This window comes from Panthera onca, chromosome X, assembly GCF_046562875.1.
Source record: "Panthera onca isolate mPanOnc1 chromosome X, mPanOnc1 haplotype 2, whole genome shotgun sequence".
In the NCBI taxonomy this organism is placed as follows: domain Eukaryota; kingdom Metazoa; phylum Chordata; class Mammalia; order Carnivora; family Felidae; genus Panthera; species Panthera onca.
The window spans coordinates 15,808,361-15,827,968 of NC_138357.1; the positions used below are offsets into that span (position 1 = coordinate 15,808,361).

General features: G+C 43.6%; 1 protein-coding gene across 1 annotated transcript in view; it reads right to left on the reverse strand.

The window, feature by feature from the left end:
* The window catches only part of ADGRG4 (adhesion G protein-coupled receptor G4), a 120,974-nt gene that overhangs the window by 58,291 nt on the left and 43,075 nt on the right, over window positions 1–19,608 (reverse strand). Inside the window, exons 6-8 of the mRNA XM_081792955.1 lie at window positions 2,810–8,452; window positions 1,628–1,722; window positions 42–106 (exon numbers count right to left, since the gene is read on the reverse strand). Coding sequence (XP_081649081.1) covers window positions 42–106; window positions 1,628–1,722; window positions 2,810–8,452 — 5,803 coding nt within the window. The remainder of the gene's footprint in view (window positions 1–41; window positions 107–1,627; window positions 1,723–2,809; window positions 8,453–19,608) is intronic.

Sequence of the window (19,608 nt, forward strand, 5' to 3'; positions counted from 1 at the left end):
CCCAAACTGCCTTCGACCCACAATAGATGATACCCCCATACCTGCTTTTAATTTGAATGGCCAGATTAGCAACCGCAAATTCACTGTCCTGAAATATAGAATTCAACTGTAAGAGACAAAACAGATCGATTTTAGTATTCCCACTCCTCTATCAAGCCAGGGAAGTTACCTGAGACAATGTCATCATTAAGCTGCATTTATTATTCCAGTGAGATCAACATTTCCATCTGCTCCACTCAGTTCTTCAATTTACATTTTACCTACTGCCAGGGGCTGAATAGCGTCCCCTCCAATCGATACGTTGAAGTCCTAACTCCCTCATGTGACTATATTTGGGGAAAGAGAGGAAACAGACATGATCATTTACTGTTGGTGGGGTGCAAACGGATATCGCCTGTCTGGGAGGCCACCTAGCTTTATGTTAGAATGTGAAATGTGGGGCCCAAGCGGGGCTCAGTCGGTTAACCGACTCTTGATTTTGACTCAGGTCATGACCTGACCGTTTGTGAGTTGCAGGCCTGCATCGAGCTCTGTGCTGTCAGTACCGGGCCTGCTTGGGATTCTCTCTCTCTTCCTCTCCTACTTGTGTGCTGTCTCTCCCTCACTCTGCTTCTCCCCCACTTCTAAGCACGCTCTCTCTCTCTCTCTCTCTGTCTCAGAATAAATAAATAAACTTATTTTTTTTTAATGTTCAATGTTCATGTGCTTTGATCCAGCAATTCCAGCTCTGGGAATTTATCCTCTAGAAAACCTCAAGTGCCCCCCAAATTTATTGCAAGGGCATATCGTCAGCATTGTTTCCAAATAGAGAAAAAAATAAAAGTGACCTAAATGTCCACCGCTGGGTGTCTGAATTCAAAAAAAAAAATACTATATTACAACCATCCAGTGAAATCCTTTGTATCTGTTAAAGCATATGAGGTAGATGTACATTTGCAATATGAATATGCTCAAAGATATATGGTTAAGTGAGAAAAAGCAAGCTGCAGAATAGGATAATTGTATGGTTCCAATTATTTTTGTAAAAGAACATACATGCATCAGTGTTACCACGGGTATAGGGAGAAAAAAAAAAAAACCCTCAATGAATATACCCCAGACTGTTAAGAGGATTCAATACAAGCAGTATGAGAAAGACATTTACTTTCTGGGGCTCGGATTTCAGTCTCTGGATTTGTTTTTACAGAGAGAATGTATTACTTTTATTTTCAGAAAAAAATGTGAGGATAAAGAAAACATCGTGTAGGAGAGAAAAAATAAAACTGCAGAAAATAAACATATTTAAATACAATAGCATAGGCTTTGTTATCGCTGCCTCCCCACTTTCTCCAATTAGGAAAATTTGGCAGAAGCCCAGAATTTGTGTCGGCGAAGGAAAAGTTCTAAACAAATTAAAATAATGACATCCCATAAAAGCTTTCAGCATTGACACCGTACGTCCTTACAGTGTTACTCACACAGTAGATAAATTTGCAGCAAAAAATCAAAACCAATTAGCTGTGAAATGTATTATGGGTAGAAAGAAGTTAAAGCCTACTTTTAAGCTACTCCGTCCATCGTATATATATGCACATACATATATTCACAGATTTTATATGTACCATAAATATTTAAAAGATTATTTTACCCAATTTTCTGCAAATTCTTTGACAACACTGATAACCGGGATCCTTGGGTCTTCATCAAAGACAGAGAAACTCATTTCAATATTGTAGAAGGAGACTGTAATTAAAAACGAGATTAATTTCACTCATTTAGCTCAAGAAATTTAACTTCCATAAATTTGGTCAACATTGCTTGTCATTTTAGAGAGACCAACAATGAAGTCTCGTTCTTAAATTTTGCTTAATTTAACTCCAAGGTCAAGAGCCAACACTTGGGCTCCATATCCAAAAGCAAAACAGATGTACCATCACATTTTTGTTTTAATTATTTCGGCAGTTTCCCGATTGCTATACAGTTGATGGACACTCTGCAAATCCTCGAAATCCTCAATTTTCTGTAGCCAACACATTTCCAGTCCATTTAATGGTCAAGCTGAACATTATCTCACAAGATCATTTGCACCGAGAAAATATTTATTTCTCCCTATACTTTTCTTTCTACTTCAGATTTGTCTCTGTATCCCTCTTTCTCTTGTCTGTCCTTTCAAATTTCAATTTTTGAGCGTTAAAAGTTGAAGGGACATTCCAGATTTGCATGATATGGAAGCCAAATACTCCCTGGCCATAGATAAGCATTCCAAGCCGGCTGGAGGTGGAGAGTGGAGAAGCTGAGGCCTATATAAGAGGAATTTAAAAAGGCAGGCTAGAATATCTCCTGGAATTGGATGGTTTGCAGTCATCATGTCAGACCTAAGGCCATATAATTCTACACTGGGAGAAGGTGAAGTTCCTGATCGATGTTCACATTGGCAGAGACAGAGTATCAGGAACAGAATGGATGGAAAGCGTGCTTAGAGAGGTCCTACCGAATGAAAAGATACATTTGCACTATATTTCAATAAAGCAAAGGTAAGCGAGATGGCTAGAGAATTCTGTTTGGACCAGGTACCATGTACCCACTGTCTTTTTATAGTAATTTCCACACCCAGTGTGGGGTTCGAACTCACAACCCTGAGATCAAGAGTCACGTGCTCTACCGACCGAGCCAGCCAGCTGCCCCCCGCACCCACTGTCTGAAGGAGAGCAGAAACACCTGTACCCTTCTTTATCCTTTTCTGCCTTCAGGGAACGGCCACCTTAGAGGACACATGACCCAGTGCCCATGCATTCTGTCAGCGATACGCTGCACATATTCTAGAACAGACCTGTGGACTCAGTGGCAACAAGTGAAGTCGAGGTTTCCATAGACCTAAAAGAAGGTGTGGAGTCTAGCCAGATTGTCTCAGGAGAGGAAGAGAGTAGTGAAGGCACAGTTGCTGGAGGAAGGGGTGTTACTCCAGTGGATGTGAGTGGAAGTGAGCCTCCAGTAGCAGTAGATGTATTGGCAGTTATATCTGGAAGGGAGTCCAGTGTAGAGGATGCTGATACAGCTGGGATTCCGCTCCAGGCAGATGTCACGGCGTGGCCGGGCAGAAGCATGGAACTAATAGATCGGGTGTGGTCAGTCGCGGGAGGTGAGCCACTCATTTTGCTAGAGGGTAGAGGTTGAGACACAGTCTTGGAGTTGGCAGTCCCAGTGGTTCTGGAAGATGCCTCAGGGGATTTGGAAACGTATAGGCTGTTATCTGTGAGTTTAACAGACACAGGGAGAGAAGTTGGGAAGCCAGTGCTGATGCTGCCCACTGCAGGTGTAGGGGTGGTTTCGGTGAGTGCGGTGCGTACAGTAGCAAAGGATGGTGTTGTAAAGTTAGTGAACGAGCGTGTCGATGTCCTGTCAGAAGTCAGAGATGTGGACTCTGACAGCTTTACTGTAGAAGAAGTTACAATGTGAGGGGTACTGGATACAGTTGACAGTGGAGAACCCGAAGGGGGAGTGGATAAAATCCAAGCCAGCGTGGGTGAACTAGTAGCCTTTGAAAGTATGGATCCTGAAGTAGCACCAGAATGATTCGATGGGAGTGTGGTCCCAAGAGTTACGGATGTCGCTGTTTTCTCAAACGTGTGCTTAATATCAGCCAAAGTGATAGGGATAGATCTTGAAGATATCGATGAAGGGCTGTCAGGCATCCCCAAGGTGGGAAGAAATCCTGACGTGGAAATTGATGGCTTTGCCATAACATCTCCAGATATAAGACCAGTCTGAGGGGCTGCGAATGTTGACAAAGATCCAGGAACAAGGTATGGAATCTCCGTTTCCATCTTGTGGGGTGTAGGTACATGAGTACTGGTAAACATTGGAAATCGAGAACCTTTAGCTGTGGGTGCGTCCCAGGAAGTCATAAGCAGAGGTTGGGTGTTACTAGGTGTGGTTCTTGTTCCCAGAACTGGAAATTCAACCATTTGGGATGTAAGAGGAAGAAAAGCCTTTGGAGTGGAGAATTTGGCTTCCGTACGATGAGGTGAAAAAAGAAGTGATGTCAAAGAGGGTGGAGTTGCAATGGATGGGGTCTTCACGGATGTGGCACCTTTTGCTGGTTCAGCTGTTGAAGTATTTTCTGACCAGGAAGTCTTCTTCTCTGTATCTGAAGAAAGGTAAGTGGTGGCTTTGACCCTTTTTGTGTGTCCAGGAGTGCTCTTAAAGCTAGTCAAAGACGGGGACCCCTGAATACTCGAGGAAGTATGGGGATGACCTGACGGAGTAGATGAAAACACACTTTCCAGGGCATCAGTTCCAGAAGAAGTATTTGTGAGAGCTGTTACTGTACTACTGCTTACGGGAGACAGGGAGTCCTTGGTAGTCCCAGGTAATATGCCCAGAGTTGCCGTCTCATTTTGTGACGACTGATGGGTTGTTGCTAGAAAGGGCGAAAATGTGGTCTTTGGAATGGAAGAAATCGCTTCCGTGTTCCTAGAACTGAGTAGAGAGGAGGCAGTGGTGCCTACGGATGGAGGTGCTATCCCCGCCATGATAGTGGTTGGGATGGTTTTCACGGAGGGAAAAGTTGACTCTGTCGGAGAGGAAGAGGATGTAGGTGTGATCCTGGAGGACACCTCTGTCACTTCTGAAGTAATGAAAGCAGAGGAAAACAGCGTGCTTTTTGAAGCAGGCCTAGGTGCGACATCCAGTGTAGATGCCGGTACGGTCATGAATGAAGACAATAATGAAGAGAATGACCCGGCTGCTGCGGAAGTGTCAAAAGAGGCAGCTGGAGGTGAGAAAGCAGAGCCACTCACTGACACTGAGGACATCTCAGACATAGGCGCAAAAGTGGCTGTGGAGGGACTCTTCGGGCAATCTGGGTGTGTCGTTTTAGAAGAGTTAGTTACTAGTGTTGCGGGAGTTTCAGAAACTCTCTTGGAGGCAAAGGCAGTGACGCCAACTGGCAGTGAGGACATCTGGTAGATAGGAATGGACGTTGCCATAGAGGTTTTCCCAAGAAGCACCGTTGGTACATTTGGAGCAGAAAGGGCTGTAGTGACCCCATCAGCAGAGACGACTGTAAAAGTGGCACCAGATGGTCCAGTTGTAGAAAGAGACGGGAAGTCAGGGGAGGTCTGTGTGCTTTCAGAAATGGGAGAGGCGCCTGAAGTCAGCTCCGTTTGAGTCTTAGGGGGAAGCAAGTTTGAAAGAGATGTGTTGATGTCTACAGGATCCGATACCCTGGTTGTCCCGGAAGTGACGGTAGACATTTCTGGAATGTGAGCATCTCCTGTGTGGCTTGAGAGGGAGGTAGATGTAGTCTGTATACTCCCAGAAGCGGGAGGTGAAGCTGACATCCCGTCAGGTGGGGTTGCAAGTGGGAAGTCTGAAGGTGAACGTGTTTGATGGGTGGAAATTGCTGTGCTCTCAGCAGCTCCTGTATCTGTCATTTCCAAGGATGAAGTACTCTGGGAGTCTGAAATAAAAGGATTCTCTGCTGGGGACATTTCTGTCACCTCCATAGTTCTAGAGGTGCTTCCCAGGGATGTGGTCATCTGCTCTTTGTCAGAAGGCAAGGTAGAAACGTCGGTCACTAACAGGGTGGGGACCAGTGTGTTTCCAAGATGCGCTGAAGATTGAGAAACGTGATCATCTACTGAAGTACTAGCCTTAGGGGCAGAGGTGTCTGAGGACATGGTCTCATCAACAACAGAGGTTTCTGTGGTGCTGGTCGCCAAGCTAACAACATCCCCACTACTGCCGAGAGTGTGCAGAAAGCTGAGAGCGTGGGTGGAAGTCTCCTCCACTTGAGATACAGGTCGGGTCGTCACCGGTGTAAACCGAGTTGAGATCACACGGGTGGAGGACGCGACAGGAATGTTGTCAGAGACAGACTTAGAGCAGACAAGAGTGGCTGTAAATGGGGTTACTGTGTCAGCCGAGGTGAGGCGATGGGTGGTCTCAGCCTTAGTTGCCACGGGAGTGGGAGGTCTCCACGAGGGGACTGGACGTTCTGTCAGAGAGAGGACTGTCGCGGGTGTTTTACTGACGGAGATCACTGTGGCTTCGGAAGTGGCGTGAATCGAGCGTCTGTGTGTAGGCATGCCGTGGCTGGTTGCCGAAGCAGTCTGACCCAAAGGTGACACTGATGCTGTGGTCGCAGGAGCTGATGGCACAGGGGTTGCTGAGGAATGGGTAGCCGTAGGCTGCGGAGGCAAGATGCCAGCAGGCAAGGACATAGCTGTCGTGTCTGTAGGGATAGTGGCAAAACTGGTCCCCAGAATCCTTCTGGTGGAAGCGCCCAAGGGTTCAGGGAATGTCTGTGCGCTCCCAGAAATGGGAGATGGGGTTGGATTCCCCTCAGGCGGAGCCTCTGAAGTCCAATGTGCTGTGTAGGTGTGGGTGGGATTAAAGATTTCTGTGGCTCCATCATATGAACTCTTAGGTGTGGCTTTCATCGATTTTGTAGAAAGCCAACTTCCTCTCACCTCAGTAGTTGCAGTTCTATTCTCCAATGGGGTAGTCAACTTTTCTATATCGGGAAAAGGGGAAATGGCGACAGAAGCTGTTACCCTTTGTGCAGATTCATCCGTTGCTTCCAGCATTGTTGCAGATGGAGAACGCTCAGTTGTCGCTGCTATAGCTGATTTTCCCTCAAGACAACGGGCAGTTGTTTCTTTCCTTGTCACAGTAGCCTCATATCTTTGTGTTTTTGCAGACTCTGCTACGGGGGCCGTTGTCCCTCCACATGCACTCGTACCACTTGTCTCTGTTAGGATGGTCTCAGAAGCGCTCTCCTCAGGAGAAAAATTGGGGTCAGTGTCAGCAACGGTAGATGCATCTACTGGGGGAGCAACTGTCTCCCTTGGCGTTGAAAGAACCTCACTTCCAGCTGCTGTAGACATAGGGGTAGTTTTTAGTAGGAAGGTGGTAAGTTTAAACTCAGGCAGTGTGGTTACAGACGCGGGTCTTGAGACTGTGGAGAAGTTAGCAAACAACCACGAAGCTGTCGAGTTGGATAGAGCTGTTGTGTATCTGTCTGTAGTACCATCAGCGGTAATAATAGCATCGGCGACAGGGGTAGCCTCACTTTCTGAGGGTGCTTCTGGTGGGATACCAATAGGACTAGTTGTGGACGAATGTTCTGCATTAGAAGCACTCCCATGGAATGCTGGTGTCAGCAGGGTCTGGTCTGGCCTGGAAGCCCAAGTGGCTTCACCGGTGGAGAGTAGTTGGGCGCCACCATCAGTTATGGATGTGGGACCAGACTCATATGCCTTGGCTGTGGAAGCTGATCTAGTAGAATTCAAAGAGGGCATGTTTCCACCATCTGTGGGTGTATTCTGGGTATGTGTCGGCCCAGCTGTTGTCGGGGGGAGCACAGTTTCAGCCACCGTGGTGGCAGGTGTGACTCCAGGAGTCGAGGCTGGACGTGTAGTCTCAGCATCACGAACTGTCTGTACATCCTGAGCTCCGGTGAATGGAGAGGATGTCCTGAAAGAAAGGGCCATAGAAGAGGCCTTTTCTGGTATGAAAGTAGATATCGTATCCTCCATTCTGGGTGAAGAGACGTCCTGGAAATCTACAGATGTCAGTTCTGCCTCAGCTGTTCTTAGCACAGGCATCATCTCAACGGGCCTCGTTGGGAGTGGTTTTGAATGAACTGTAGATGTTATTTCTGTGTCAGTTATTGCCAGTGTCGATGCTGTCTGATTTCTAGGAAATACGGAATGCACTGGAGCAACTGTGGAGATGAGCACAGACCCGGGTGGGAATGCGGATACAGTCCCAACATGAGTAGCTGTAGCCGAAGTCTGTTCCACCGTGGACCGAGGCACTGTTCCAGCATCTGTAGATGTAAGAAACTCCTGGCTAGCTGTGAAGATAGCAAGTGCCTCAATACCTGTGGATTTCTGCTTGGGCCGAGATGTTGCAGATATGGGTGTTGACTCAACAGATGAGAATACGGATGTTGTCTTCATAATGGCCGACTGAGATCCAGTCACTGAAGTTTTGGGTCTAATTGAATCCTTGGTAAATCCAGATGTGTACGGAAAATCAGTAGCTGCAGTTTGAGGAAATGTCTCGGTAGCAATGGCTTCAGCCATTTTTGTTGTCCCGGTGCTCTCTGAAGATGGGGATTTAGTTATTTTCATGGAATTGGTGGTAGTGCCTGTGGAGGTACCCTTGGTAGGCAGAGTGATGGCTGCTGAAGTTGACAAACTGTCTGCCGTGAATCTAGCAGTCCCCGCTACGGATGTCTTTAATAATTTGGGGGCAGTCACTGTTTCCAGAAGTAGAGACGTTGTATTGGAATATGATACGGTTGCATAATCAGTTGCAAATACAGGCATGCTTTTAAACATCATTGTAGAAGAATATACTGTCTCTTGCGGTTTTAGTCCAGTAACTTGGGATGGAGTTGTCACATCTACTTGTTGAGGAAGAGTCGTACTCATTTCCTGAGTTGTTATATTTTCATAGACAACTGAAAAATGAGAAAGCATGTGTTACTTTGGATTCGGCTTTGGAAATCAGAGACAATTCTGTTAGAAAGAGCTCTATAATTTTTTCTTGTATTTTTAAGAGGAGATAAATAACTGATATAATCAAACCACTTGACTACTTGGTTTTTCTTAAGATAATTTTCTACTTTCTAAAATCTCTATATTGTTCTCAAAATGCCCTGGTTAAGTAACAAGTAGAAGGACATCCATTTCATAGTGTCTCCATTAAAAATTGGAGGCACCGCTAAAGGAGGGATGAATGCTAGAGTCATGTACTGATTAAGAGGTTTAGCGCTGGGAAATGCACCAATTTCTTGAAAGACACAAGTGATCAAGGCTCACTTAAGAAGAAATAGGTAACTTGAATAGTCCCGTATCTATCAAAGAAGTTGTACTGTGTAGTTAAAAGTCTTCCCAAAAGGAGGGACAGCTTTGGATTCAAATAGATGTAGTTTTAAATCCTGGTGCCATCATTTTTCATTATGTAACCCTGAACTAATTGCCTAACCTCTCTGTGCTGCAATTTCCTCCTCTCTAATGTGAAAAAAATAACACCTACCTTATAAAATTGTTTTTGAGAAATGAGCTAATGCATATAAAACACTTAGTATAGCACCTGGCACACGGTAAGTGCTCAAAAAGAAATTTAACTGCCATAAAGGAAAGTTTCAGACTTGGTCAAATTTCTATTACTCTTCTAAGCTCTATAGATTAAAGATGTTTTCATCTGGAACCTCAAGCTTAAACTTCTTGAACATGCACTACACACACACACACACACACACATATTTGTCAATAATGTATGTACATATATATAATAAATTTGTATTATGTACATTACAAGCATACACAAAAATAGAAATGTCAAAAGGATATGATAAAAATAAATAGAAATAGAAGTTTTATAATATCTTCTTCCTGCACTCTGATGTACTGTCTGTGTGCCCCCCTAGAATTGTGTACCTCACTTTGAAGACCACCGGGGCCTAGATTTTATCTCAATTCAAGTGAATTAAATTTAACAAGTATTGTGAATGCCATTCTGGGTCGTGTGAGAAAGAAGCATATAGCTCTCACAGCATGATTCCTTCCCTCAAAGCGCTCACACTTACATTAGAAAAGTCTTATATTACTGAAATGTTTTTAGACAAAAATATAACATAACATTCTTAAACAAAACACTGAAAACAATAAAAAATAATAGTACAGTGTATAATAAAGTGAACAATTTGGGGCGCCTGGGTGGCTCAGTCAGTTAAGTGTCCAACTCTTGATCTCAGCTCAGGTCTTGATCTTAGGGTCGTGAGTTCAAGTCCCGTGTTGGGTTTTGCACTGGGCGTGAAGCCTACTTTAAAAATAAATAAATAAAGTGTGCCTGGGTGGCTCGGTCGGTTAAAAATCCGACTTCAGCTCAGGTCATGATCTCACAGATTGTGAGTTCGAGCCCCGTGTCAGGCTGTGCTGACAGCTCGGAGCCTGGAGCCTGTTTCAGATCCTGTGTCTCCCTCTCTCTGTTCCTCCCCAACTCATGTTCTGTCTCTCTGCATCTCTCAAAAATAAATAAATGGGGAAAAAATTTTAGTAAATAAATAAAAAAAGTGAACAATGGAATACAACCAGGTTCCAAATGTCTCTGAATTGCAGTGGGAGATCAGTGCAGTGAGAGATCAACACAGGCTTCAAACTAATGAGGAAGCTTTCTTCTAGAAGATGTTGGCCTTTGAGAAATGATGGGGTTTGGGTGGAGAATCAAAGGCTCGTGGCGATGAATGTGGAGGCAGTGGAAGATCAGTCTAGCTGGGAAGGAGTATGTTGGGTAGGGCTGGGAAAGAATGTCAGACTAGGATGTAACTTGAAGGGGAGGGTGGAGAAACGGGTAACAGAAGATAATGTAGCAGCTTCCACACACTCACTATGAGCCAAGCACTGTACTAAATGCTATCCCATTTCTTTTTTAGTAGTTTTCTTAAGTTTATTTATTTTTCTTAGTAATCTCTACATCCAGCGTGGGGCTCAAACTCATGACCCCGAGATCAAGAGTTGTGTGCTCTTCCAAAGGAGCCAGCCAGGCACCCCATGCTATCTCGTTGAATACACCTAACAACCTTATAAGGTGGATATTACCACTACTCCCACTTTAGAGGTGAAGAAACAGAGTATTGGCAACTTTACACGAATTGCTCAAGTTCACAGTTCAGACCAAGGTCTGTCATCCATGCTCTTAAGCACTCCACCCTTGGAAAGGATGTAGATTCTTGAGTGAGGAGCACGAAATGAATAAAAGTAGTCTTTAAAGCAAATGACTTTCGTGGCAGTGTACAGGATGGGTAGGAACAGGAAGGCACTGAAAGCAAGGAGATTCTTTAGGAGGCTGGTAGAGTCCTATTCCTCACCTCACTCCCATCAACTCTGAGCCAACCCGACTATCCATCGCCCCCATACTTGCACTTGAGAGGTCAAGCACTGCTGGCCGTGGTCACACAAGGGGATGAATTAGTGTTTCTATAAATTCCTGATCACCAACCCCAAATAAGCCTCTCACACTGCCCAGCCACCCTACTATTTTCTCTGCTCAATTTTTGCTACTACTCTCTACAATAACTATTTGAAGCCTTCCTCATTACCAAACTCTGCCCCCTCGCCCTGTGTTTATTCCGTAACTGTGCCCCTTACTTCATGGGACAGAATAATTGAAGTGATCAGAAACTCAGCCGTGCTACTGTCTCAGTTATCCCTCACCGGCAAGTATGGCTCCTTTTCTTAAGGAGCCTTTCCTTCCTGATTTAAAACATACTCCAGTCTCTTGTAATACAAAATAAAAGCCCTACATCTGGGGCGCCCGGGTAGTTCAGTCGGTTAAGTGTTCGACTCTTGATTTCGGCTCAGGTCATGATCTCACAGTTCGTGGGATCGAGCCCCGCATCGGGCTCTGCACTAACAGCGAGGAGCCTACCTGGGATTCTCTCTCTCCCTCTCCCTCTTCCCCTTCCTCCCTCTCTCTGTCTCTCCCTCTCTCTCCATCTGTCTCTCGAAATAAATAAATAAACATTAAAAACAATAAAAGCCCCACATCCCTCTACAGGTACTGCCCTGTCTCCTTCTTCCCCATCACACCCACTTTAAAGAAAGTTTATCTATACTGGCTGTCTCCACCCTCCCCGGCTCCTTTCTTTAGCCCACACTGAACTGGGTTTTTTGTCATCATTCCACTGCACAACACCCACTAAGGCCACCAATGGCTTCCATAAGGACAAATACTATGGATACTTTTTCAGTCTTCATCTTACTTTACCTCTCAACAGTTTTGGACAATGTTGACCACTCCCTTCTTCTTAAAATACTCCTTTCATTGATTTCCGTGACATAACATGCTCTTGGGCTTTCTCCTTCTTCTCTGGCCACTCCTTTTCTATCTCTTTCGCAGACCCATCCTATTTAACCCAGTCATTAAATATTAGAGTTCCTCAAAGCTTGGTCCAAGCACCTCTTCTCTTCTCACCCTGTGGTTTCTTTGTTTCTTTTTTTAAAAATATTTATTTATTTTTGAGAGAGAGAGACAGAGCGTGAGCTGTGGAGGGGCAGAGAGAGAGAGGGAGACGCAGAATCCGAAGCTGGCTCCAGGCCCCGAGCGGTCAGCACGAAGCCCGACGTGGGGCTCGAACTCACAAACTGCGAGATCGTGACCTGAGCTGAAGTCAGACGCCCAACCGACTGAACCACCCAGGCGCCCCCTCACCCTATGGTTTCTTCACACACCTCCATATTCCAGTTTACACCTATACACAGATGAATGACAAAGTTCTATCTCTCGACCGGATCTCTATTCTGAGCTCCACATCTGTATACCCAATTGCTTACTTGACATCTGTTGGCTATCTCATTAACCCTTCCAACTCAATATGCCCCAATTTGAACTCGGTCTTCTCTCCAAACTGGGTCCTCCGTCAGGACTCCCTCAGTGAATGGCATCATCATGCGTTCAATTGCACAAGGCAAAATCCTCTCCCTCTGTCTCCTTTTTCTCTCTCGTCTGCCATAGCCAACCCATAATTTTGTCCTATAACTCTTATCTCCCAAATAGCTCTTGACTCCATCTGTTTATCTCCATCTCTATCACTTACCACCCTGACCAAACCCCCATTGGCCTCTCACCTGGACTGCTGCACAGCCTCCCACCTGATCTCTGCTTCTGCTCTTGGTGCCCCTCCAGTCTCTTCCATAAGAAAATCAGGGTGATCTTTTTTGAAATGCAGATTTGATCATCTCTCTCTCTCTCTCTCTCTCTCACACACACACACACACACACACACACATTTAGCTCCCTTTAGTGGCCTTCCATGACTCCTAGGATTAAAAACAAATGTGTTTCTTAATAGAGCTTATAAAGCTATACACAGTTTGGCCCCTACCTACCTGTCCAGCCTCACTTTGCAGGACGTTTCTCCTTTGTTTCTTGGGCTTCGGCCCACCAGCCTCGTTTTAGTCCTCCAGTATTTGGCATGCTCTTTCCCACCACAAGACCACCCCCTGTGCTGCTCCCTGTACTTGGAATGTTCTTCCCATCCTTCTTCATTCGATTAACTTCTCCTCATCCTTCAGATCCAAGCTCATGCATCGCTTCCTCAGGGAAGACTGCTACCTCCCTTCGCCTCCACGACTGGATCAAACCAATCTATTCTAGGCTCTTATGACAGCCCATACTTCTTTTTCACAGTAGTTGTCACATCTGCAGTTTTACACTGGTGTGTGCTTATCACTACTGTCTGTCTTCCCCACTACACCATGTGGGCAAGGACCGCCTCTTTCTTTGCTCACCAGTGTAACCTTAGTGCCTGGCATAGGGCCTGTCACATGGTAGGTGTCCAGTAAATATTTGCAGGCTAACTGAACAAGTGGATGACGAGGGGTTGGAATGAAATAAGAGTCATGTTGGGATTCCTAAAGGAAGAATTGACAGGTTAGAGTAATGAAGAAGCTTACGAGATGAAGAGGACGGAAATCTCAGAGAACCCAAATTTTGCTTTTGGGCAACTTGGAGAATAGCAGTGATACTCATAGAAAATAGGAAAATTGGGAAGGCAGCCTCTCTCAGAAGAAAAATATGCAGTTCTGACTTGGATAAGTGGAATTTGGGGTGAAGAACATCCACGTGAAAATGGTGCATAGTAAAATTCAAGACTGAGTCATAATTTTTCTCTGGTTCAGATCACCCAGAATGAAATCATGCATATTTACCATTGGGAAGTTAGCATTTTGAATTTATCCACCTGGGAAGCCTATTACTTATGATGTAGAAATAATTATGGTGGGGTAGACAATCTACTAACTTGTCTCACTGTCTTGAGCATTAAAATTACCTTTAATTTGCATATATAGAAATTCTGAGATGTGTGTAGGATGTTCTTTAGGATTTTGTGGTCATTAGCAAGTAGAATGAATGGCAATCAGAAGTCTGCAACTGACTGTACAGTCAGAGTTGACAAAAGCACACATGTATAAGGTCACCACACACATGTATAAGGGGAAAAGTCTACGTTATATAAAAAGTACTCTCCCACTTAATTTTCCAACATTGTTTCGATGATCAGAGATTCGCATTCTGTTAGGCCCCGTCGAGAAACTGCTACACTTCTACAGCACAATATTTATTTCAAGCTTTCTGCCTTCAAATTTGTCCATAACTACAAGCAGAGGGAGAATTGTCAGGGTTTTTTGGTTTCCATTTTTGCAGATGGCTTTACCACAGCCAACTGGCTTAGCAAAGCTGTTAAAGTGTCACTTATATCACATTTGAGGAGTGTGGCATCCCAGAGCCTGAATCACTCTCTATGAATACACTAATTGTTGAGAAAGAGTACACAATTTCCAGTTCTTTACAAATGATTCATGATGGAGCTGCATTTACTTTTTAGGAAAACAATAAAATACTGAATACCGCAAAAGTCCAAGTTATCTTCTTTGATGCAATATTCAAAAAGCACTGTTACAGGAGTCCTGATGAGTAACAGGAAACTCTTTCAGAACACAGAGGATGGGAGTTAGGTATGATATTTTTATCTGAAGAGGGCTGAGCTATAGATGTTAATTGTTATTAACACTGCCAGTAAGCGTCTCAAAAGAAGCATAAAACTTAGAAAAGGAAAAACAGATGAATTGAACAAAATTGTCAAGCAGGTGGCATTTTAAGTACCAGGTATCTCTTGGAAGATAATGCAACTTACATCACTTCACTTGAATCCGAAGCCTGGATTTATATTTCAGCAAACCTCCCATCTTTGAATCTTTGAGATGAGAGTTTTTTCCCAGAGGGATTAGTGTACCAAGTTTTTCCTCTAGTGTCTTTATTAACAAATACTCAAGTCTTCCTTAATTAAAATCACAGAATCTTTTTTTTTAATGTTCATATATTTTGAGAGAGAGCACGTGAGCAGGGGAGGGGCAGAGAGGGATTCAGAGACAGAATCCAGAGCAAGCTCCACACTCGGCACGGAGCCCCACTCGGGGCTTGATCACGTCACCGCAAGATCCTGACCTGAGCTGATATGAAGAGTCAGATGCTTAACTGACTGAGCCACCCAGGCACCTCCAAATCACACAATCCTAGAACTAAGTCTTGGAGACTGTATTCAACCACTTCATTTAGATATTAGGCCCAGAGAGGTACAGTGCTGACAGGATGAGATTTCCACAGATGGAAAAGGTAGAGAAGTAAGACAGTACATGTCAGTGTTTCAATTATCTAGTACCCATAAGTTCATGCCCTCAATTTACACAGAACCACCACAAACCTAGGAGAATGAAGAGACTCTACCTTAAAAAAAAAACAAGGAAAGACAAACTTAGATAATAAAAGCCAAGTTCTGCACATGCTGAATAGCTCAAGAATAAGCAATCATCCAAAATAATGAGACATAAACCTTAGAAGAGAGTATCACTGTGCTAAACCAAAACAGAAAGGTGCCCTTGCAGGCCTGGGCATTGAAACTCAATGGGGGTCCCAAATTATAGCCATGCCCTGAAACAATACCTGCCTTGAAGAATCATTCATATTCCAAATAAAGGCAATCCAATCAAACGTCAATAGCTTTTTAACCAAGATTTATAGGAATTAAAGATTATTTCAAACCCCAAGTCTGCCAATCAATTACAGTGGGTCAGCAGAGATGTTCAACTGATACAGAAAAAGCATTTGACAAAATCTCACATCCATCCATGAAAAATCCCTTGGCAAGTTAGGAACGGACAGCATTTATATCAACCTGATAAAGAACATAACCAAGAAACTTACATATAAAATCAACCATAATGGTGAAAGACTGAACGTCTTCCCTCCAAGACTGGGAACAAGGCAAGAATGTCTGCTCTCACCACTTCTAGTCAACATACTATTGGAAGCAGAGACATTCCAGTAAGAAGAGAAAGAAATAAAAGGCATTGCAGGAACGCCTGGCTGACTCAGTAGAGCATGCAACTCTTAATCTCAGGGTTGTGAGTTTGAGCCCCATGTTGGGGGGTAGAGTTTACTTAATAAAAAAAATTAAGTCATTGAAGATTACATGATTGTCCATGTTGAAAATCCCAAGGAATCTTTAAAAAAAACAAAAACAAAAAACTCTTGAAACTTAGAAGTGAGTTCAGCAAGGCTGGATGGTACAAAATGAGCACTAAGCCAAGAGTTCTTAGACTTGACACCAAAAGCATGATCCACAAAAAGAAAAACTGATAAATTGGACTTCATCAAAACTAGAAGCTTTTGCTCCATGAAAGCCCGTGTAAAAAGGATCTTAAAAAGCAATCTACAGACTAGGAGAAAATATTTGCAAAACATATATCCAACTAAGGACTAGAATATATAAAGAATTCTCAAGACTCAACAGTAAAACAAATCCAATTTTTAAAACTAGGCAAAAGACATGAATAGCTCACTGAAGAGGATGTACAGATGGCAAATAACCATAGAAAAAGGTGTTCAACATCATAAGGCACCAGGGAAATGTAAATTAAAACCATAACGAAACATCACTACACACTACCAGAATGGCTAAAATAATAAACAGTGACAACACCAAATGCTGGCAAGTATGGAGAGAAAATGCATAACTCATCCATTGCTGGTAGGAATATAAGAAGGTACTGACACTTTGGAAAACAGCCTGACAGTTTCATAGAAAACTAAACGTGCAACTACCATACGGCTCAGCAATGACGCTACTGGGCATTTGTCCCAGAGAAAGGAAAATTTGTGTTTACACAAAAACCTGTACACAAAGACTGTAGCAGGGTGTGGTGGGGGTTTTTTGAGGGGTGGCTATAGCCAAAACCTGGAATCAGTCCAAATGCCCTTTAATGGGTGAATGTCTAAACAAACTGTGGAAAATCCATACCATGGAATCCTACCCAGCAATAGAAAGGAACAAACTATGGATACACACAACCTGGAGGAAACTCAAGGGAATAATGCTGATGGGGGGGGGGGGGGGCAGAGCCGATGCCAAAAGGTTACACACTGTCTGATTCCATTTATTAACATTTTTGAAATGACAAACTTTTAGAAATGGTGGACAGATGAGGGGTTTTCAAGGGTTAGGGAGGTGGGGAGCAGAGGGAAGCGGGGAGAAAGGCAGGAGAGAAGTGGTTGTGTTTATAAAGGACAACAGGAGGGATCCCTGCAGTATTGAAAGTGTTCCCTGCCTTGACTGTGGTGCTAGATGCACAAATCAACACAGGGGATAGAATTATGTAGAACTTAATACACGCAAATGGGTACAAGTATTAAACTAGAGAAATCTGAATACGGTTAGCGAGTTGTATCGACATCCATATTCTGGTCGTTATGCTATAGCTTTGTAAAAGGTTACTCTTGGGGAAAACAGAGCAAATTGTACAAGGGATCTCCAGCTGCATGTGACTCTACAGGTATCTCAATTGAAAAAAAAAAAAAGGCAAATGCAAAAGCCCACACCGTGCAGGTAGTTGAGTGATAACTGAACGTCCATTCCTACTGGAAGGACCACAGAAGCCATGGAGTCTGGCCTCCATCTTTGAAGGGCTTGCAAACATGTTTTGCCACATTCATTCTGTTTCCACTTGTGAACAAGTGATCATTTGCACAAATGATTTGCATGAACTTTTGTATTTCTGTATTAAAGTGGGGATAATCCACGCTAATTCACAGGGGCCTGTGGGCTTAATTGCCATTTGCTCCTTCACTCTAGACAAAATTGTATTATTGTAATCATTGGGAGCTAGAGAACAGAGGTATAGAGTAGCTGAATATTTATGAGGCATTTTGTTGCAGGTGTACCTGCCAACAGAATATTAAGTAGAACATTTGCTAAGGTACCAAATTCTGCTTATGATTTGGGTATATCACCTCATATTAAGTCTTTGTGGTTTTCTAGCCTACATATTGCATCTGGCTTTTTCTTCCAATCACGACCTTTGGAAATATAATTCAGAATGTGTTTATTAGATTTGTGAGAGATAATAGTGACCAGAAACTGCTACAGACAGATCTGCCCATGGGGCAGAAGAAATACAAAACGAGCATCTTTAAGATAATGACCAAAATATACATGTTTCAAAATGGTGTCTGTATTCAGTTTCCAGGAAAGGACATGAAAAATGAATCCTGAGACAGGGAGAGAGACAGGTGAAACCGTCTATCTCTGAATCTATAGGAGAACGTCACCCTGTGCAGGGGAATACAAATAAGGAAGTTCAAGGAAACTACAAACAGCCTCTGCTTACCTTTCGTGATAAAAAACGAGGATAGCCCAGAGACTTGATATACAAGGGCCAAACCAAATTGCCTTTTAGCTAGTAGAACCCATCGCTATGGAACCTTTCCTATCAGAGCTGATAATTGCTTAACGGGCTTAATAGTGGGCCAAACAAAGGCCTCAGAAAGTGCATGAATGGTAGCATCAATCTCTGCATATTCTAAGAATGGTTAGTTCATAGTAATTCTAAAGCAGCTGGAGCATTAGATCTCTTAATAAACCTGAGCAAATCAATAGCTCCACCGATACAGGGGCTCTGAGTTTCGATACAGTGCAGCCTTCCCGGGATGGGCTTGGTTCATGTTATTCCACTCTTTTCCAAGGGGATTTCTCAACTCCATAACCAGGGGCTCATTTCGTCTGAGCGCCTTTGGGAAGACTCTTCGTCTTCGTACATTCACAACTCAGAACAAATCCTTTGCCGGATCATGTGTCTGAGCTAAGATTAGGCGATTATACTCAACATAACCTGGAGAGGAAATTCAGGTTGTGCTCAGTCCCTAATGGTCACCTCAAGAAATTACTGTCACCAACCATTCCTTTTTTTTTCTTAACGTTTTTTTTTAATTTATTTTTGAGACAGAGAGAGACAGAGCATGAACGGGGGAGGGGCAGAGAGAGAGGGAGACACAGAATCGGAAGCAGGCTCCAGGCTCTGAGCCATCAGCCCAGAGCCCGACGTGGGGCTCGAACTCACGGACCGCGAGATCATGACCTGAGCTGAAGTCGGCCGCCCAACCGACTGAGCCACCCAGGCGCCCCCAACCATTCCTTTTTAAAACACTGTAGACTTTGTCACAGCTGAAACCTGGAAATAACTTCAAAGTCCTTCAAAGAGAGGTCGTCGAATAAATTATAGGAGACCTTTACTCTCTCATACTAACCCACACCCTCCTCCCAAATAATCAGGCAGCTCTATGTTCTATATTTTCTGATATGGGAATGCCTCCAAAATATATGATTAAATGGATTTTTAAAACAGATACGAAGACTATGCACATAATGATGATCCCAACTGTCAAAAAGAAAAACAAAGACTATTTACAGGTAAACCAAGCTTTACATTGTGTCTGCAAGGATACATAAGACATTGTTAACATTCATCACTTTCAGGGAGAGGCACTTAAGGCAAGAGATTGACGAGAAAGGAGGCTTTTACTTTTTTTTTAATTTTTTTTAAATTTTTTTTTAACGTTTATTTATTTTTGGGACAGAGACAGAGCATGAACGGGGGAGGGGCAGAGAGAGAGGGAGACACAGAATCGGAAGCAGGCTCCAGGCTCTGAGCCATCAGCCCAGAGGGAGGCTTTTACTTTTAATTTATGTCCTTACTCACTGTTTGAATTTTTACCAGT